The following is a 22,669-nucleotide window of genomic DNA, read 5'->3' as shown; positions in this document are numbered from 1 at the left end:
CAAATATCCCGCACGTCCAGGGCCTCGCTGCAGTGGAGCACTTCCTTTCACGCCGATCACCTGCCACCCTACCTAAAACCTCTTTCCTCATCACCTTAGCCAGCTTCATCCTGACTCACAACTTCTTCACTTTTGAAGGCCAGACATACCAACAATTAAAGGGAACAGCCTTGGGTACCAGGATGGCCCCCTCGTATGCCAACCTATTTATGGGTCGCTTAGAGGAAGCCTTCTTGGTTACCCAAGCCTGCCAACCCTAAGTTTGGTACAGATTTATTGATGACATCTTCATGATATGGACTCACTGTGAAGAAGAACTCCAGAATTTCCTCTCCAACCTCAACTCCTTTGGCTCCATCAGATTCACCTGGTCCTACTCCAAATCCCATGCCACTTTCCTTGACGTTGACCTCCATCTGTCCTATGGCCAGCTTCACACATCCGTCCACATCAAACCCACCAACAAGCAACAGTACCTACATTATGACAGCTGCCACCCATTCCATATCAAACGGTCCCTTCCCTACAGCCTAGGCCTTGGTGGCAAACGAATCTGCTCCAGTCCTGAATCCCTGAACCATTACACCAACAACCTGAAAACAGCTTTCGCATCCCGCAACTACCCTCCCCACCTGGTACAGAAGCAAATAACCAGAGCCACTTCCTCATCCCCTCAAACCCAGAACCTCTCACAGAAGAACCCCAAAAGTGCCCCACTTGTGACAGGATACTTCCCGGGACTGGATCAGACTCTGAATGTGGCTCTCCAGCAGGGATACGACTTCCTCAAATCCTGCCCCGAAATGAGATCCATCCTTCATGAAATCCTCCCCACTCCACCAAGAGTGTCTTTCCGCCGTCCACCTAACCTTCGTAACCTCTTGGTTCATCCCTATGAAATCCCCAAACCACCTTCCCTACCCTCTGGCCCCTACCCTTGTAACCGCCCCCGGTGTAAAACCTGTCCCATGCACCCTCCCACCACCACCTACTCCAGTCCTGTAACCCGGAAGGTGAACACGATCAAAGGCAGAGCCACATGTGAAAGCACCCACGTGATTCAGTTACTCACAACCCAGGTTATGAAACAACAGGGAAAGGAAAACAGGGAGGGTAACAAGGATGGAGGCATGGTTGTCGATGCCTCCATCTTTGCTACCCTCCCTGTTTTCCTTTCCGTGTTGTTTCATAACCTGGGTTGTGAGTAACTGAATCCACTTTCCCTTCTTCCCTTTCTTTCCCCTCTTTCCTCCCTGATGAAGGAACATTTGTTCCGAAAGCTAGGAACATAAATTTTCGGTTCTGTTTTTTGTGTATCTATCAGCTGTACTGAGCTGAGGTAAGTACTGGCCAGCCCCTCTATCTCTTTGTTAGTATCTGGTTGAGTTCACTCCTATTACAGAAATAGATTTCATGATTTTGTGTCTTCTTAATCTTTACTGTACTGTTTTCTTTGTTTCGTGGCACACTGGAAAGTTACAAAAGGTCCTGATATTTTTGCCTACAAGTGTTGTCCTACAAGAGATACAAAATATCTGAAAGCAAAAAGCGTGTGTTTCACAGAGAAAAAACCTACTGTGTTTACATAAGAACATAAATAAACACATTTTAAACGAAAATTATTTCAACTGAAAAACTGAGAATTACTGGACAAGAAAATTAATTTTCACTGTTAATTGGCACCTAGAAAAAAAAAAAAAAAAACACAACACACAAAGGATGAAGGAAAAAGTCACTATTTACTGCTTTCTACATACTGTCTATAGGTGAATATGGAGTGGGGGTAAGGAATGGAAGAGGAGGCCGCCTGGTACAATTCTGCTCGAGCATAGCTTAATCACAGCTAACACTTGGTTTAAGAATCATGAACGAAGGTTGTATACACAGAAGAGGCCTGGAGATACTGGACAGTTTCAGATAGATTATATAATGGTAAGACAGAGATTTAGGAACCAGGTTTTAAACTGTGAGACATTTGCAAGGGCAGATGTGGACTCTGACCACAATCTATTGGTTATGAACTGTAGATTAAAACTTAAGAAACTGTAAAAAGGTAGGAATTTAAGCTAATGGGACCTGGATAAAGAACCAGGAGTTGTAGAGAGTTTCACAGAGAACACTGGGGAACAACTTGCAAGAACACGGGAAAGAAATACAGTAGAAGAAGAATGGGAAGATTTGAGAGATGAAATACTGAAGGCAGCAGAGGATCCAGTAGGTAAAAGGACTAGGGGCAGTAGAAATCCTTGTTGAGTAACAGAAGAGAGACTGAATTTTATGAAAGCCGAAAATATAAAAATTCAGTAAATGAAGCAGGTGAAAAGGAATACAAATGTCTCAAAAATGAAATCGACAGGAAGTGCAAAATGGTTAAGCAGTGATTGCTAGAGAACAAATTCAAGGACGTAGAGGCATATATCACTATGGGTAAGATAGATACTGCCTACAGGAACATTAAAGAGACCTTTGGAGAAAATAGAACCACCTGAACCTAAGCAAAGAAGGAAAAACAGAAAGGTGGAAGGAGTATATAGAGGGTCTATACAAGGGTGATGTACTGGAGGGCAATATTATGGAAATTGAAGAGGACGTAGATGAAGATGAAATGGAAGATACGATACTGTGTGAAGAATTTGACAGAGCACTGAAAGACCTACGTTGAAACAAGGCCCCGGGAGGAGACAACATTCCGTTAGAACTACTGATAACTTTGGGAGGCCCAGCCATGACAAAACTCTACCATCTTGTGAGCAAGGTGTACGAGACAGGTGAAATATCCTCAGACTTCAACAAGAATGTAGTAATCGCAATCCCTAAGAAAGCAGGTGTTGAAAGGCGTGAAAACTACCAAACTATCAGTCACGGCAGCAAAATACTAACACGAATTCTTTACAGACAAATGGAATAACTGGTAGAAGCCAATCTTGGGGAAAATCAGTTTCAATTCTGTAGAAATGTTAGAACCCGCATGGCATTATTTATCATAGAAGATAGATTAAGGAAAGGCAAACCTATGTTTCTAGTATTTGCAGACTTAAGAGAAAGCTTTTGACATTGATTACTAGGATACTCTCTTTCAAATTCTGAATATGGCAGGGATAAAACACAGGTAGCAGAAGGCTACTCACAATTTGTACAGAAACCAAATGGCATTTATGAGAGTCGAGGGGCACGAAAGGAAAGCAGTGGTTGAGAAGGGGGGGGGGGGAGAGAGAGAGAGAGAGAGGGTTGTAGCCTAGCCCCGATATTATTCAATCTGTAAATTGAGCAAGCAGTAAAGGAAACAAAATAAAAATTTGGAATAGGAATTAAAATCCATGGAGAAGAAATAAAAACTTTGAGGTTTGTTGACGACATTGTAATTTTATCAGAGACAGTAAAGGACATGGAAGAGTAGTTGAGTAGAACTGACAGTCTCTTAAAAGGAGGATATAACATGAATATCAACAGAAGCAAAAAAACAAGGATATGGAATGTTGTCATATAAATCGAGTGATGCTGAGGGAATTAGATTAGGAAATGAGGCACTTAAAGTAGTAGATGAGTTTTGCTATTTGAGCAGCAAAATGACGACGGTCGAAGTAGAGAGGAGATACAATGTAGATTGGCTATGGCAAGGAAAGTATTTCTGAAGTAGAGAAACTTGATAACATTGGGTATAGATTTAAGTACCAAGACGTCCATTCTGAAAGTATTTGTATGGAGTGTAACCATGTATGGAACTGAAACATGGACAATACATAGTTTAGAAAAGAAGAGAATAGAAGCTTTTGAAATGTGGTGCTACAGAAGAGTGCTGAAGATTAGATGGGCAGATCACGTAAGTAAGAGAAATTGGTGGCACAACTTGACTAGAAGAAAGGACCAGTTGGTAGGACACATTCTGAGGCATCAAGGGATCACGACTTTAGTACTGGAGGGAAGTGTGGAGGTTGAAAATCGCAGAGGGGGACCAAGAGATGAATACACCAAGCAGATTCAGAAGGATGTAGACTGCAGTGGTTACTCAGAGATGAAGAATCTTGCACAGGATATGGTAGCATGGAGAGCTGCATCAAACCAGTCTCTGGACTGAAGAGCACAACAACACAACATACTGTCTCATGTGTTTACAAGCCTATATTTTCATGAGCAAATAAATGTATGTGTTCTGAAATGGTGGGATGATACTTTTCATACTCTGATGATGATGATGATGATGATGATGATGATGATATATGGAGCACTCAACATTGTGGTCATCAGTGCCTGTACAAGTTCCAAATCTTTCCATTTCCAGTCTCAGCACTTCCCGAATGATGATGAGATGATAAAATCCCTGACCCGGCTGGGAATCGAACCCGAGACCCCGTGTTCCAGAGGCAGCAATGCTAGCCACTAGACCACGAACTGCAGACTTTTTCATATTCTTTCAGTTCTCAGGAGAGTGAGTAATTTACTACATGATCTTAGACAAGAATTTCCGCTATGAATTCTACTTTGGTCATTAATAAACTCTATTGTCACTGCTTCTTCCTACATTTTGCTACCATATTTCAAATTTTCCATAAAAAGGATAGTCCCTCATAACCTTGCTTTCACCATTCAGATACCAAACTCCACAGCAGACAGCTTTCACAACACCAGCAATTTGGGCAAAGATGTGTAAATGGAACTGATTACTCAAAACAGACAACACTCCAATAAAATGCCAGGGGTGCTGCAATACAGCCACTTTCACTTGTCGCGTGTAGTCAACTGAGAGAAGAAAGTTGATTGTATAAAAGCGGCTTTTAACACACGTATAATGAGCTCGCCTGCTGGACACACTCAGGTCACTGCGCTCGTGGACTGCCATTGGCTATAGAAGGAAAACACTCATTCCCACATGTTAGATTCCAATGCCTTTCACCGTACTTCACAGTTTTCACTTTTGTTCACCATGTTCATTAATTTTTGCTTTTTTCTGGGTTATCAGAAAGGGAAGACCTCTCAAAGATGCATGTTTTGATGTATAATTTTGGTCTTAGCAAGTCAGAAAATAGCTCCATTAGCTTGTACCCAGATACCAATTTCAATTTTTGGACAAGTTTTTACTTGCTGTTACACATATGTGATCTTTTAAGAACTGATAAAATTCATTACCACAAATTATTGTATAAACATTGTATTGTACATTTAATTTCCTTCACTTATATAGATTTTGTACACTGTACTGGAGAGGGTACAATTTTTAATCATATATGCCAATTAATATATGTTTGTGCTCATGTTTTGAAGTTTGTAACTTTTCCTTGATTCTGCATTTGCTCAATTTTATGTTTTTTAAGTCTGGACTGCACGAAAACGTAAAATAGGGGTTTCACTGTACTGGCTGGTTGGCAGGTATACCTGTATTAATGGCATATAGAAATAGAAACAAAAATACCTGCATTATCAACTATGTGGAACTGGAAAGCAGCAGAGGATGAAGAAAGAGATGAAGACACAGTGGGAAATTTTGGATTAGGGATAGGAAATGAGACACGGAAATGACTAATCAGTTTCTGCAAAGAAAACTTACTAGTAGTGGGTATTTGAAAATCACAAAAGTGGATGTTATTCCTGGATCTCAAATTTGAACAGTGTTGGACTTTAGATTGGCACAGGAAAGATTTAGGAACTGTCTGATGGATGGTAGAGCTTACCCAGGAACAGTCTACATACTGGGAGGAATAAAAGTGAAGTTGCAGAAAGTGTGGAGTGGTAAAGCAAAAGAAAGATTAAACTTTAATATATTCAAGGAGCTGGAACACAGGTTTCTTGAAAAATTGGAAAGAAGTGGAGTTGAACGTGTAAATGACAAGTGAATTAAAATGAGGGAAGGACTCATGGACTCTGCCAAAGAAGTACTAAGAATTAGTGTGTCTACAGGAACCAGGAAAGAATTGATTATAGAAAATGTGTTTAAAAAACAAGGAAAAAACAACTGAAAAATGGAAAAATGAGAAAATGAAGGATACAAGAAACTGAATAATGAATTGAGAAGAGAAACTGAAGAAGCAAGAGAAAGATGCATGGAAGCGGAATGTGAGGAAATGGAGAAATATACAGATTGGCTAGGGATAGTTACTGAAAGTAAAAGAAGTAAGACTGAACTTAGAAATACAAAAGAGCGGACGATACAAGAACAACTGAATGTTTTGAGCAGATCAAATATCAATTGAAATCAAGCTTGAAGAGGAGAAATATTTGCAATAAAATGGAAAGAAATACAGCCTCTTGGAAGCAGAGGAGGGAAGGGGCTGAAGGAGATGAAGAATCGAAAGAAATGTGGAATCGATAACTTGTCGGCAGAAGTTTTGTAGAGTTTTGGAAGCAGAGGAGAAAAGACATGGTCTACATCTGTAATGTGATACAAGACAAAGGGAAATGGCCTGATGACTTCCTTGCAGCAGTAATGACACCAATGTAGAAAAAGGGAAATGCCAAAAATGCAAAGAGCATCCAAGTATCAGGCTAATTTCTCATGCAGCTAATACATTTCTGAGAGTGCTGAACAGTAGCCTCTACGCCAAGTTGGAAAGATGGGTTGGGGAGGAAAGGTTTGGATTTTTTTTTTTTTCCTCTCTCAAAGAAACAAGAGATACTACTGGCCTGCTAAGAATCATAGAGAAAAATATATTGAAAAAGGAAGAGAAATTTATGCTGTTTTTATTGATTTGGAAAAAGCTTTCCACAGAGTGCAAAGTATCAAGCTGATGGATACTTCCAAGAGGAAACAAGTAGACTTTAAGGACAGATGATTGTTACAGAAGCTATATTTACAACAGAAAGAAAGAATAAGGATTAGAAATGAAATGTCGGAAGGAAGCAGCAATGGAAGGAGCATTAGACAAGGTTGCTGCCTCTCCCTTTTATTGTTCAACTTATACCCGAAAGAAATTATTGCAAAAGGGTTAGATAGAAAGTGAGGAATGTATATTGTTGGAAAGACAAAAGGATATATAAGGTTTGCTGATGACATGGTACTAGTGGCAGAAAGTGAATGAACCATAAAGAAAATGCTAAGAGATTTGAACAAAGCTTGTGTGGAATATGGGACAATACACCAAAAACAAAAAGTATGGTGACTGGCAAAGGAAGGATACTGGTAAATGTTAAGATAGGACAAGTTATTAGTTATGTAAGAGCATTTAAATATCTTGGAAGTACAATCACTGAAGACTTGAGATGACATCAGGAAATGAAAATCCACATTGTTATACCAAAGGGGCATTCAACAGAAATGGAGATTATAATGTGGCAAATTAGATAAAGATCTGAGAAAAAGACTTGGAAGCATTTTGTGGGGAGTGTGGCATACTGCTGAGCAGAAAAATGGACACTGAGATAAGAGGATGTAAAAAAAAAAACCACTAGAAGCATGTGGATGTGGAGGAGAAAGGGGACGATAAGCTGGATGGAAAGAGTAAGTAAGGAAAGAGAGTTTGTCTGACGAGACTGAGAGGAAGAAGAATATATAAGAAGATAGATGACATAAGTGGAAGCAGAAATTACGCACACATGAAGAGGGTGGCAGAAGACAGCAGAGCATGGAGTATTACCATGTGGAAACCTGCCTTTGGCAGAACACTGATGATGATGATGATGATGATGATGATGATGCAGGACAGATGCATCCCAGAGTCATGTTTCACTTACATTGCAGCATCATCTTGGCATTAAGAACAAATTTATTTCATGAAGGAATCCAAGAATAAGTCTCACTTGCCCAAATACTCATTTCCACAGAGTAAAACTTATTGCATCACTTCATATAACCCATTTTCTCAGTTTCTGACTGACTGGAATTGCACAGCATGCAAAAGGTCAATATAAATTAATACAATGCTTTTGATGCATATATCCTTCATGAATGGATTGTGACTAGCATCTGATTCCCACAAACTCTGCTGATGGTACCACTTTCTGTCAACTTTGGAATTGCTGGAAGTATATTAGTAACATTTTGTATATCTTTTTTCCTACTGGGAATATGCACTGAATTATATGGTGTGCACTGTCAGTTGATTCATCTCTGTCTCACTCAACCTGCTACCATATCTATAGCAACACTTCGAAATCATCACTAAAAGCTTCTTGCAGCGGTGTACCGTAGGTCTCTAGAAGAGCTTAGCGTTCCAAAGGATTGGAAAAGGGCACAGGTCATCCCCATTTTCAAGAAGGGACGTCGAACAGATGTGCTGAACTATAGACCTATATCTCTAACGTCGATCAGTTGTAGAATTTTGGAAGACGTATTATGTTCGAGTATAATGACTTTTCTGGAGACTAGAAATCTACTCTGTAGGAATTATGTTCGAGTATAATGACTTTTCTGGAGACTAGAAATCTACTCTGTAGGAATCAGCATGGGTTTCGAAAAAGACTGTCGTGTGAAACCCAGCTCACGCTATTCGTCCACGAGACTCAGAGGGCCATAGACACGGGTTCACAGGTAGATGCCGTGTTTCTTGACTTCTGCAAGGCGTTCGATACAGTTCCCCCACAGTCATTTAACGAACAAAGTAAGAGCATATGGACTATCAGAGCAATTGTGTGATTGGATTGAAGAGTTCCTAGATAACAGAATGCAGCATGTCATTCTCAATGGAGAGAAGTCTTCCGAAGTAAGAGTGATTTCAGGTGTGCCGCAGGGGAGTGTCATAGGACCATTGCTATTCACAATATACATAAATGACCTAGTGGATGACATCGTAAGTTCACTGAGGCTTTTTGCAGATGATGCTGTGGTGTATCGAGAGGTTGTAACAATGGAAAATTGTACTGAAACACAGGAGGATCTGCAGCGAATTGACGCATGGTGAAGGGAATGGCAATTCAATCTCAATGTAGACAAGTGTAATGTGCTGTGAATTCATAGAAAGATAGATCCCTTATCATTTAGCTACAAAATAGCAGGTCAGCAACTGGAAGCAGTTAATTCCATAAATTATCTGGGAGTACGCATTAGGAGTGATTTAAAATGGAATAATCATATAAAGTTGATCGTCGGTAAAGCAGATGCCACACCGAGATTCATTGGAAGAATCCTAAGGAAATGCAATCCGAAAACACAGGAAGTAGGTTACAGTACGCTTGTTCGCCCACTGCTTGAATACTGCTCAGCAGTGTGGGATCCGTACCAGATAGGGTTGATAGAAGAGATAGAGAAGATCCAACGGAGAGGAGCGTGCTTTGTTACAGGATCATTTAGAAATCGCGAAAGCGTTACGGAGATGACAGATAAACTCCAGTGGAAGACTCTGCAGGAGAGACGCTCAGAAGCTCGGTACGGGTTTTTGTTAAAGTTTCGAGAACATACCTTCACTGAGGAGTCAAGCAGTATATTGCTACCTCCTACGTATATCTCGCGAAGAGACCATGAGAATAAAATCAGAGAGATTAGAGCCCACACAGAAGCATACCGACAATCCTTCTTTCCACGAACAATACAAGACTGGAATAGAAGGGAGAACCGATAGAGGTACTCAGGGTACCCTCTGCCACACACCGTCAGGTGGCTTGCGGAGTATGGATGTAGATGTAGATGTAGAAAGCTGTAAATTTATAGTAGACCGGACACCTGAAGTTAGGACCATAGCCATCACTGTATACAATTATTGCAATAGCCATGTTTATTGTTACCAAATGCGCCTAGTTCCGTAGTTTATATCTGGGAAATCTGAAGAAATAAAAATTCACACAAGGCCTCATAACGACATAGTGATTGCTCCAGCCTGAAATAAAACATTTGTAACCACCAAGCCAACTTCTGGTAGATCATCTTTCGATTATATTCAACAGTAGTTTGTGCTCTCAGGTATTGCAATACACATAATGAATTAGATGACAATTTCACATTCTGCAGACTCTAGTACAGTTGGTCAAGTGAACTTAACACTTTGGCAACCAAGCCCAAGTATAACTTTGGCCACAACACTGAGTTCAAAAGATCTTGCCCAAGTATAACTCAGGCAGAAATTTTCTCGATGTGCAAGCCATCTATCGCTTGAACACTGAACTCGTTTCATATGCAAATATTGTATGGACGTCTCACCACTTGTTACTTGACAGGTGCCGCTTTCTGTTGTCAATTTCTAAAATTATTTTGAAGAAACAGTAGTGAATGTAACAGCTGCTGTTACAACCCGTTGAGCCATTATGTGAATACACCATTGTTGGTTTTGTGTATGTACTCATTAGGTTCTGCAGTTTGTTGCAATTCTGCTACAAAATGTAATGTTTGTAGAGTGAGCAAGAAATTCTGGAAGTTGAAGAGGAAGAATTCAATAACTCTGGATCGGAGGGGGAAATATCCGCGTTGGAAATGGTCTGAACATTCATATTCAGGTAAACTGCAGTCTGCCACAATTTTTCCATCGCTAATATTGTTACATGAACCATAGACCTTGCTGTTGGTGGGGAGGCTTGCTTGCCCCAACGATACAGATAGCCGTACCGTAGGTGCAACCACAACGGAGGGGTATCTGTTGAGAGGCCAGACAAATGTGTGGTTCCTGAAGAGGGGCAGCAGCCTTTTCAGTAGTTGCAGGGGCAACAGTCTGGATGATTGACTGATCTGGCCTTGTAACATTAACCAAAACGGCCTTGTTGTGCTGGTACTGCGAACAGCTGAAAGCAAGGGGAAAGTACAGCCGTAATTTTTCCCGAGAGCATGCAGCTTTACTGTATGGTTAAATGATGATGGCGTCTTCTTGGGTAAAATATTCTGGAGGTAAAATAGTCCCCCATTCGGATCTCCGGGTGGGGACTACTCAAGAGGACGTCGTTATCAGGAGAAAGAAAACTGGCATTCTACGGATCGGAGCGTGGAATGTCAGATCCCTTAATCGGGCAAGTAGGTTAGAAAATTTAAAAAGGGAAATGATAGGTTAAAGTTAGATATAGTGGGAATTAGTCAAGTTCGGTGGCAGGAGGAGCAAGACTTCTGGTCTGGTGAATACAGGGTTATAAATACAAAATCAAATACGGGTAATGCAGGAGTAGGTTTAATAATGAATAAAAAAATAGGAGTGTGGGTAAGCTACTACAAACAGCATAGTGAATGTATTATAGTGGCCAAGATAGACACAAAGCCCACGCCTACCACAGTAGTACAAGTTTATATGCCAACTAGCTCTGCAGATGACAAAGAAATTGAAGAAATGTATGATGAAATAAAAGAAATTATTCAGGTAGTGAAGGGAGACGAAAATTTAATAGTCATGTGTGACTGGAATTCAACAGTAGGAAAAGGGAGAGAAGGAAACATAGTAGGTGAATATGGATTGGGGCTAAGAAATGAAAGAGGAAGCCGCCTGGTAGAATTTTGCACAGAGCATAACTTAATCATAGCTAACACTTGGTTCAAGAATCATAAAAGAAGGTTGTATACATGGAAGAATCCTGAAGACACTAAAAGGTATCAGATAGATTATATAATGGTAAGACAGAGATTTAGGAACCAGATTTTAAATTGTAGGACATTTCCAGGGGCAGATGTGGACTCTGACCACAATCTATTGGTTATCACATGTAGATTAAAACTGAAGAAATTGCAAAAAGGTGGGATTTTAAGGAGATGGGACCTGGCTAAACTGAAAGAACCAGAGGTTGTACAGAGTTTCAGGGAGAGCATAAGGGAACAATTGACAAGAATGAGGGAAAGAAATACAGTAGAAGACGAATGGGTAGCTCTGAGGGATGAAGTAGTGAAGGCAGCAGAGGATCGAGTAGGTAAAAAGACGAGGGCTAGTAGAAATCCTTGGGTAACAGAAGAAATATTGAATTTAATTGATGAAAGGAGAAAAAATAAAAATGCAGTAAATGAAGCAGGCAAAAAGCAATACAAATGTCTCAAAAATGAGATCGACAGGAAGTGCAAAATGGCTAAGCAGGCATGGCTAGAGGACAAGGATGCAGAGGCTTATCTCATTAGGGGTAAGATAGATACAGCCTACAAGAAAATTAAAGAGACCTTTGGAGAAAAGAGAGCCACTTGTATGAATATCAAGAGCTCAGATGGAAACCCAGTTCTAAGCAAAGAGGGGAAAGCAGAAAGGTGGAAGGAGTATATAGAGGGTCTATACAAGGGCGATGTACTTGAGGACAATATTATGAAAATGGAAGAGGATGTAGATGAAGATGAAATGGGAGATACGATACTGCGTGAAGAGTTTGACAGAGCACTGAAAGACCTGAGTCAAAACAAGGCCCCGGGAGTAGACAACATTCCATTAGAACTACTGACGGCCTTGGGAGAGCGAGCACTGACAGAACTCTACCATCTGGCGAGCAAGATATATGAGACAGGCGAAATTCCCTCAGACTTCAAGAAGAATATAATAATTCCAATCCCAAAGAAAGCAGGTGTTCACAGATGTGAAAATTACTGAACTATCAGTTTAATAAGTCACAGCTGCAAAATACTAACACGAATTATTTACAGACAAATGGAAAGACGGGTAGAAGCCGACCTCGGGGAAGATCAGTTTGGATTCCGTAGAAATGTTGGAACACGTGAGGCAATACTGACCTGACTTATCTTAGAAGAAAGATTAAGGAAAGGCAAACCTACGTTTCTAGCATCTGTAGACTTAGAGAAAGCTTATGACGATGTTGACTGGAATACTCTCTTTCAAATTCTAAAGGTGGCAGGGATAAAATACAGGGAGCGAAAGGCTATTTACAATTTGTACAGAAACCAGATGGCAGTTATAAGAGTCGAGGGGCATGAAAGGGAAGCAGTGGTTGGGAAGGGAGTGAGACAGGGTTGTAGCCTCTCCCCGATGCTACTCAATCTGTATATTGAGCAAGCACTAAAGGAAACAAAAGAAAAATTTGGAGTAGGTATTACAATCCAGGGAGAAGAAATAAAAACTTTGAGGTTCGCCGATGAGATTGTAATTCTGTCAGAGACAGCAAAGGACTTGGATGAGCAGTTGAACGGAATGGACAGTGTCTTGAGAGGAGGGTATAAGATGAACATCAACAAAAGCAAAACGAGGATAATGGAATGTAGTCGAATTAAGTCGGGCAATGCTGAGGGAATTAGATTAGGAAATGACACACTTAAAGTAGTAAAGGAGTTTGGCTATTTGGGGAGCAAAATAAGTGGTGATGGTCAAAGTAGAGAGGATATAAAATGTAGACTGGCAATGGCAAGGAAAGTGTTTCTGAAGAAGAGAAATTTGTTAACATCGAGTATAGATTTAAGTGTCAGGAAGTCGTTTCTGAAAGTATTTGTATGGAGTGTAGCCATGTATGGAAGTGAAACATGGACAATAAATAGTTTGGACAAGAAGAGAATAGAAGCTTTCGAAATGTGGTGCTACAGAAGAATGTTCAAGATTAGGTGGGTAGATCACGTAACTAAGGAGGAGGTATTGAATAGGATTGGGGAGAAGAGAAGTTTGTGGCACAACTTGACTAGAAGAAAGGATCGGTTGGTAGGACATGTCCTGAGGCATCAAGGGATGACAAATTTAGCATTGGAGGGCAGCGTGGAGGGTAAAAATCGTAGAGGGAGACCAAGAGATGAATACACTAAGCAGATTCAGAAGGATGTAGGTTGCAGTAGGTACTGGGAGTTGAAGGAGCTTGCACAGGATAGATTAGGATGGAGAGCTGCATCAAACCAGTCTCAGGACTGAAGACAGCAGCAGCAACAACAACAACAACAACAACAACAATATTGTTACTACAGATACTGCTGCTGTAATTACAATTTAGATCTGTTTTATTTTTCTTAATCTCATCTTCTTTACAGATGAATTTCATGACCAAGCAGCATCCAACATGGGTATCCAAGATTTGTTTTGAGAAGATGAGACAATTTACTGGTACAACATGCAGTAGAGATACAAACTACTGCTGTGCTGATCGCAATATACATCTCTGAATACTACAATACTTCAGATTTTTACATACAAAAGCAAAATACTTGTGAAATTGCACAGTAACCCACCTCACACTTCCTTGTTAATGATAATTACACTTCCTGTCATCATCATTTTAAAACTTGCAAATCTATCAATTAAGTTCATATTACGTTTTATGATTTATCACAAACTTATGCCAAAGTAACAATTCACATAATGGCCTGTTTTCCATGCTGAAATTCTTCTAAGTGGTTGAACTTCAAAGTGTTAATTGAAATGTTGTCTGATTAACAGTGTTCTTCCACATTACTCTACCAGAGAAATTTTGTTCTTAGTATGTCAATTTTGATATGATTAAATTATGTAACAATGGTTGGTAATGATGTTTGGTGCCACTACAGCTGCTGTCAGTGACAAAATTATGAAGTTACAACAGTTTATCTACCTTGGCCCACTTCCACCCCGACTGTGGGACAGCAGGTCCAGTCATTCAATTTTAAATACTTTGTATTATTTACACAGGAGAACAAACACAACACTACTTTTCCACATGAATAAACTGCCTGTAAAACACACTGACAAATCCTCATAACACATATTTATGGCATTCCCTGCATTATCAATCCACCAATTCATTAAATACCCCTACAATTGTTGCCTATCTCACCCTCATTCCCACCTTCATACCCAAAGTGTTTGATTCCCTTTCTGTTTTTTGCAGCTGAACTAATTATTTTATAGAAGTGCAAACAGGTTTCTGTTCATAAACAGGAATTTGAACTTGTCATGGATGAACAGTTTTACTATATTGCCTGGTTATTCTACTTTAAGCTCTTCCTCCTCAATCTCGGCTGAAAAAAAGAACATAAAATATACATTTCCAAAATCTCATTCAAAAACACCCCAGAATTCCATCAGAAATTTACAAATTATAATGGTATTGAACAGACCAAGTTCTGTGTAATCTCACAATGGCTACATAAAATTTAAACGAAGTTTCAAAATAACATTTATTACCTTCCACTCTGAAGACTGTTCTAATTTTACAACAACTTCATCTCCCTCAAGTGCTCTATTTCTCTTCTGAACACCAGATATTAAAATATCCATCTGTCCATCCTAGGGAAGGAAATAAATATTTAGCAAGCACTGAAAAGTAATCTACAACTGTGAAAAAATACCTCTAAAATAAATATACTTATGAAAGCCAGGAACTGCAAATGTCACTCTGAAGCTTACTTATATCAAACTTCTTTGGCATCAGTGGGTAGTATTTGGATTAGAATGAAATAATAAATGCAAAATAAAAAGTTATATTTCAATTTCAATAAAATCCAAAATGAACACACAAATCAGCACAGACAAGCATTTGTTTAGCATTTTTAAAATTTTGGAAGGTACACATAAAAATTAGTTTTTTTCGAGTACTGTGATAAGTTTCTTGATAAATAATATACAGATAACTATGTCGAACAGGTATAATGACTGGTTTGTCATGTTTTACTCTAATGTGCATTACGCAACACTTCACTGGCAAACATTGTAATTTCTATATCACAACATACTGTTGAAAGCATTTTGGAAAATTATTTCACATGATTTTCACAAACATAATAACCTGACACAGGGAAATACCAAATACAAAACTAATCCTAATGTTTCTGATTATATTTTCCACCTTTGGGTGTTCACTGAAAATTAAATTATTTGTGCTCATTCTCTCTCTATCAATGCCAAGACCTCACAAAATTTAGCATTATAACCATTTAACCTATAACATTGTGCAGTTTATTTACTGTGTTTAACGAGCAGATTAGATGGATAGATCACATAACTAATGAGGAGGTGTTGAATAGGATTGGGAAGAAGAGAAGTTTGTGGCACAACTTGACTAGAAGAAGGAATCGGTTGGTAGGACATGTTCTGAGGCATAAAGTGATCACCAATTTAGTAGTGGAGGGCAGCGTGGAGGGTAAAAATCATAGAGGGAGACCAAGAGATGAATACACCATGCAGATTCAGAAGGATGTAGGTTGCAGTAGGTATGGGGAGATGAAGATTGCGCAGGATAGAGTAGCATGGAGAGCTGCATCAAACCAGTCTCAGGACTGAAGACCACAACAACAACAACAACAACAATGTTTTCAGTTGTGTAAAGTGTAATTTCAATGTTAAGAAACAAGCTTGATGCACAACACTCTATGCACACGGTTTGTATATTTGCTTATCATGTTTGATTACCTAAGAACTAGTGTCCCTTTGAGTACTAGTCAGCTGTTTCCTGAAGATGGCCCAATAAGCTGAAAATTAGTTTGAAATGAATAAAAATCAATAGAATAGAAGCAGTGCTTGTTATTCAATCTTAAATATGGAATTGTTCTTCCAAGAAGTACCAGAAGAATCCACAATTAAGTATTTAAAAAGTCACAGTTAGTTTTGAACTTCAATTGTTCATTGTTTATTTGTGGAAAATCCAGGATGGAATATAACAACATAATGAAAAGGATAGTTGCTACGCATCATACAGCACAGAAGCTGAATTGCATAAAGACACAACAAAAAGACTGCCGGAAAGTTAGTTTTTGCCCAACAAGGCCTTTGTCAAAAGTAGACAACATACTCACACGCACGCAAATGCAACTCACACATACATGAGCACAGTCTCTGGCAGCTGGAGCCAGACAGAATCTGGTCGTGTGTGTGTGTGTGTGTGTGTGTGTGTGTGTGCGCGCGTGTGTGTATGTTGTCTATTTTTGACAAAGGTCTTTTTGGCCAAAAAGCTAACTTTCCAACAGCCTTTTTGTTTAGTCTTTCTGCGAATTAGTACCTCCACTATATGGTTGGTAGCAACTATCCTTTTCATTATACTGTTTATTTGTGGTTTATAACAGTGATGGCATCATCGTTCTAATGGGAGGGATCTGTAGAGTGACATATAACTTTGGTGAAAAGACATGTTGCACAACGAATGACAAACAAAAGAATGATGATCACGAACACAAAAGTTTATTTTAATAATGAGTTTAGAATGGTACACTGTACAGTGATCTGTTTCTCATTTTTGCATCTACCCCGGTGTGGAATGGATGAAGCATATCTGCAAGCTAGGACAATAGTTTCTTTATCACACACTGCGGCACTTCCTGGTCAGTGGTTTATTCCATGTCATGGTCAGTGGTTTATTCCATGTCATCAGATCCTGCCTTGGAGATACACCATACTCCATGGAAGAAGGACTTTGGTGACAATCACAATGAAGTCACCAATACAGAGAGAGCCTTCTCTTTTGTCATAAAATATTGTTCAAGGTATTCATATTGATGAAGAAGGCCCCTACATTCATTGTTGACAAGCTGAAATTTTTTAGAAAGACCTTTTCCACTTCCAGCACAAAATACGTTGCAGAAGAAGACAAAGTCTGCATTAAAGACGACATACACAGTTATTCAAACTTTGTGCTTGAAACAAACGACCATAACCATAAATCAATGGAAACTGTTCATTTCCCGGGTATCCACATGACCTGGAACGCTGACAAAGACAACTGGACAGGCACGGCAACTAAGGTAAAAGGCAACTAAGGTAAAAGATAAAGTCAGAGTAATGGATATCACAGCATGAGAACAATAAGATTGATCAATAGCCTTGAGACTTCTCACTGAGTGTCTACAAATTAAAATGCAATCAAGGGAGGTCTGTTTAAAAAAACCTTGGGCTCTGTTAATGGCTATCAACTCCTCCATAAAAACAATAAATGTATCCAGTAACAAATCTTGTTCTTGATGAGTGGGAGATGTAAAAGCATATCTCATTGTATCTACAGTTTTAAACCAGTCAATATTAGTAACAATGGTAGCTGAAAAACAAAGTAACTAACACCGAATGGTCATGGCACTAAAATTTTAGGTCCCTGAAATAGATCGGTTGTAATTTGTGGTCTGGGTACAAACCAAGGAGCATATACAGGAAGCACAGCCTAAGGAAGTTAGCCAGAGGTGCCAGAAGAGGGCCTTGAAGTGCATTCCATCAGCTAAACCTATCCGTGGACAAGAGGTAGAGTGCTGATACAACTTCTAAGCAGAAATTAATGTGCCAAGTTAGATATTTAGGAAACTGTTATATGGTGATTGCTTAAGTGTGCAAGAGTTGGTACAATCTGAACTGAAAAGGGGAGTTCCCCCACTTCAGCAAGGGGACTATCAATAGGATTAATCTAGAAGGCATCAATGGCTAGTTTTACTCCACGATGATCGAATGGTTCCAACAATTTCAAGAATGGACATGCCATTGAGTCACAGCAACCAATCAGAATGAGCCAAGTGTCCAGTAAATATGGAGGAGAGCAGGTCAATCTGCACCCCAAGAGGTGTGGGCAAGGTAGCGAAGAGCATTAGGTTTCTGCATTCAAACTAGTCTTTAGACGACCAGACTCAGCTTTTTATCGAATAGGAGTCTGAAAAACTGGGACTGTGCAATGATGTACACACACTGCGTAACAATAGGCCATGGGAAACTGGCCCAAGCAGAGACCTTTTAGATGGCACCTTGGAGCTTGCATTCAGCCGAATGCTACAGAGCAGGAGCTGTACCAAATGTAAAAGTCACGGCCAAGCAACATGGCATGACCAATAGTCTGATGGAGATCACGAGTCTATGACGGTTGTGAGGAAGAGAAACACTCAGCATAGAGCTGTGAAGGATGCCATTCTCTTAGACTCATGAGGCACTAAGTGACATAACAACTCTAAACCGAAACAACTGGCGAACAAAAACTGATGAATAAAAATCAGAAGGGGGCCTCAAAAGCCTCAGTTGAGGAGGGCATCAAAAGTCTGATGTTACTAAGTGGTAGCGTGTACCTTATGTAGGTAAAAAAAAGACTGGTGAAAGAGGTGCTAGTCTCTAGAAAAAATCTGACAGATTGCTGTTTCCTACCTAACCAAATGGTTGGTTGTGGATCATCCCACTGAGAAGCGACACTGATTCACATTGATAGGGGGACAAAAGGCCCTCCAATTCAAGACTCAACATAATCTTCCAGCTACCATCCTTTCATGCAGTTTTCAGAACACATTGGTGAGGATCATCAGAAAGTAGTTGTCGACAGATGTTGGGTTTTTGCATGGGTGAAACATGATACTATCTCACCCTTGTGATAGGAAAACAATTTCCAGCCAATACAGCCAAAGACCCTGAGGACTCTTAGTAACATTCAGATGTAGGATCATCTGATTATGAATGCCTTTATACTAGAACTCTGGCCAAGTGGTCTAATAACAAACATATGGAAGTTGAAGTGTATTATCATATGTTTTCTTTTTTCCTGGCTGGTTAATTCCACAGTTTACAGAGACAGTGAAACTGACAGTCTACTGTTCCTCGCAAATGCGAGAAACCTGGAAATATCACAAAAAAAAAAGCTTCTACTCACATGAATAGTTTTTGTTAAGTGAAAATAAAAGAACACCGAAATTATAATGGAAATACACACACACACACACACACACACACACACACACACACACACACAGAGAGAGAGAGAGAGAGAGAGAGAGAGAGACAGAGAGAGAGAGAGAGAGATACAACTCACACATACGACTACAGTCTCAGACAAATTAAACCACCCTGCAAGCAGCAGCATCAGTGCATGGCGTGATGGGAGTGGCAACTGGGTGGGGGTAAGGAGGAGGTTAGCACATGGAGAGGGGGGGGGGGATAGTGTGGTGGGTGTGGCAGACAGTGAAGTGCTGCAGGTTAGATGGAGGCCTGGGGAGAGGTGGGGAGGGGAGGGAGGAAGTAGCAGAAAAGGAGAGAAGTAAAAAGACCGAGTGTGATGGTGGAATGATGATTGTGTACTGCTGGAGTGGCATAATATTGTTGCATTCCATACTGGATTTTCCACTGTTTGATTATAATTGAAATACCTGCTTCCACTGCTGTACGGGCACTACAGAACCATTTGATTGCTATTCAGAGCCCCAAACATTGTGTGAAATTCTACCTTATTTCAAAACCTCACACAACTTCCAACAACTCTTCTCTTGATTATGGACAGTGAAGACAAACAAAACTAAAAACTCTAATTAAATATCTGTGACAATATAAGATCCCCCACCCCACCAAACACACACATTTGCATATTCAGAAATTAACACACATTCTAGCACTACTGACTGCAGAAATTAAGCTTGAAATAAGCAATTCACTTTCCAGAGAAAGAAACATTGTCACCAACCTAACTTCCCAGGATTTCACAAGCACTTGGTAAATTTCTGAGATAATGATGGATTTCATTGCAGTATATGTCTTTAATTATCCCTTTTTAGAGTTGTAGTTATTCTCAATAGCAAGAATTCAAATTCGAAGCATCACAGCAAACCTTGTCACCAATGGTATAGTATCCGAGTATTTGGTAATTTCCTTCATTATCAGTGGTCTGACATAACAGAGAGAGAGAAAAAAAGGAAGTTGGATCCCATATGTTGGATCAGTCCCAAGTTTACTCTTGGAAAAGATACAATGAAAAACACTGCTACAAATTCTCAAACCTGTCTAAAATACAAGCTTAGAGTAGTCATAACTGAGGCTGCAGATCCTGCAAATGACAAGGCCCTTACCTCTCTACACTCAGTGCATCGGAGTTTTATAAGTGCGATATTCTTACTTCCTCTGAAGAACAATTACTGATACAAATTAGAAACCTCAACAGCACATCTCCAGCTTCCAGCAGAAATCCACTTCCATGATGTTTTTTTATGAAACTTCCTGGCAGATTAAAACTGTGTGCCAGACCGAGACTCGAACTCGGGACCTGCTCTACCGCACTTGCCCATGAAAGGCAAAGGTCCCGAGTTCGAGTCTCGGTCCGGCACACAGTTTTAATCTGCCAGGAAGTTTCATATGAGCGCACACTCCAATGTAGAGTGAAAATTTCATTCTAGAAATGTATTTCTTGATTGCAAATGGAACCAGAAACCCAATATCTAACATACAGTATTTCTTCATTAGCTGCGAGCCAGTCTTTGTTATGTTCCAGATCTATACACTGCAGAAGCTTCTCCTCTCTATACTTCACAAATTTCAATTCACAATGCATTCAGCCTAGCCAGCAAATCAAATTCATCAGAGCAACAATAAAATACCCAGATATTTCAAACTTTTTCTAATGCTTCAGTCTACAACCCTCCATCAGAAACAAAATTACGCATTCATAATATAAACTGAAGGAATTTACAGATATGTTTGGTTTGATGATAGTTACTGTTTTCTTAATATTAAGTTTTTCATACTTACAAGCCATCAATAAGATTACACATTTTGCAAGACTAATTAAGTACATGTTCATTCTCAATGTTAAAAATTGAAAAAGGTGTTTTGTTCCCCACATTAACCCTAATATGTAATGGTCAGTGGTCACAGAATGCCTTTGGAGGACATGTTGGCACTTCAGCCTCACTGATGCACATTGCCAACACACTTGTCTGGCACTGATAGAAATACCTCTGCCCACTGTCCAATCACAGGCCCATTTAACCTGCAGCTGCAGATAGATGAAAAGAGTAACATGTATGCTTCTCTCTAGGTGTGAATAGAATCACTAATGCTCCCATTTTGGGGAAGAGGCATGCACCTACACACAAGCCTCAACTTGCATGTGGGTACAGGCACACGGTGCTAGGTGCACAGGTGTAAGAACAGCTTAGGTTTAACAAGAAGATGGAGGATGTTAAGGCTGAGACAAGAATGGAGGCAAGTTAATAATAAGACCAAAGTTGATGAATGCTAATGTGAGAATCAGTGATAAGCCATTGACAGTGGGATAATTAGAGACCAAGAACATGTTCATATTTCCCAAGGATGATTATGAATCTCAATCTTTTCATGAGCTATTTGGAAGAGACACTGCTCAACACCAAGGAGCTTCTCACTTTTTCAAAAAGTAAAACAAAAACTGAATTCCTATTTGCAGCCCATTACCACCCAGGCCTCAAATGTCTCTATTACATTTGACCACCCATGGTGCAACGTCAAGAACTGAAAATATGACCGCTCCAAGATACCCTCCCTGTGTAACTCATTTTTGCCATCCTAAACTCTGCAACAAACTTGTCAAACTGTGTGACATATCTAGATCTTCATCCCAATCCCCAAGGTTCAAAGTCCCCATCCACTTATTCACTACCAGTTACTTCTATTCCACCAAATCCTGCATCATTAAAGGCAGAGCAGCATGTGAAACCGTGCGTCTTTACCAACTAACAAGAATTCATTACACGGCTTTTTACACTGCCAGACAAAAAAAGTGAAGTGCCCACATGAAATGGTTGCACACCAATGTAGCTTCATACATCATTGGTAGATATATAAATGATTGTTGTTGTGGTCTTCAGTTCAAAGACTGGTTTGATGCAGCTTTCCAAGCTAGCCTATCCTGTGCAAGCCTCTTAATCCCTGCATAACTACCACACCCTACATCTTTTTTAATCTTCTTATTGTATTCAGGAAACCCGCAAGGTACCAACTGACTTGAAGAACTCCACAATTGTCACTATCTTCAAGAAGGGTGACAGAAGCATCTGTGGTAACTACCGGGGAATATCTCTACTCTCTGTCACTGGCAAAATTTTTGCAAGAATCCTTTTAAATCGCCTCCAGACACTTTCAGAGACTATACTACCTGAGTCTCAATACGGGTTTTGAACTTCAAGAGGGACAATTGACATGATTTTCTGTGCACGACAACTACAGGAGAAGTGCAGAGAACAGCAAAAGCCTTTACTACTTGT

General features: G+C 39.8%; 1 protein-coding gene across 2 annotated transcripts in view; it reads right to left on the bottom strand.

The window, feature by feature from the left end:
• The window catches only part of LOC126175322 (DIS3-like exonuclease 2), a 236,843-nt gene that overhangs the window by 173,262 nt on the left and 40,912 nt on the right, over positions 1–22,669 (bottom strand). For both annotated transcript variants that reach the window (XM_049922035.1, XM_049922033.1), the window contains exon 5: positions 14,901–15,002. In XM_049922035.1, coding sequence (XP_049777992.1) covers positions 14,901–15,002 — 102 coding nt within the window. The remainder of the gene's footprint in view (positions 1–14,900; positions 15,003–22,669) is intronic.

This window comes from Schistocerca cancellata, chromosome 3 (genome assembly GCF_023864275.1).
Source record: "Schistocerca cancellata isolate TAMUIC-IGC-003103 chromosome 3, iqSchCanc2.1, whole genome shotgun sequence".
Lineage (NCBI taxonomy): Eukaryota > Metazoa > Arthropoda > Insecta > Orthoptera > Acrididae > Schistocerca > Schistocerca cancellata.
This window is presented reverse-complemented; position numbering and strand designations above follow the sequence as displayed.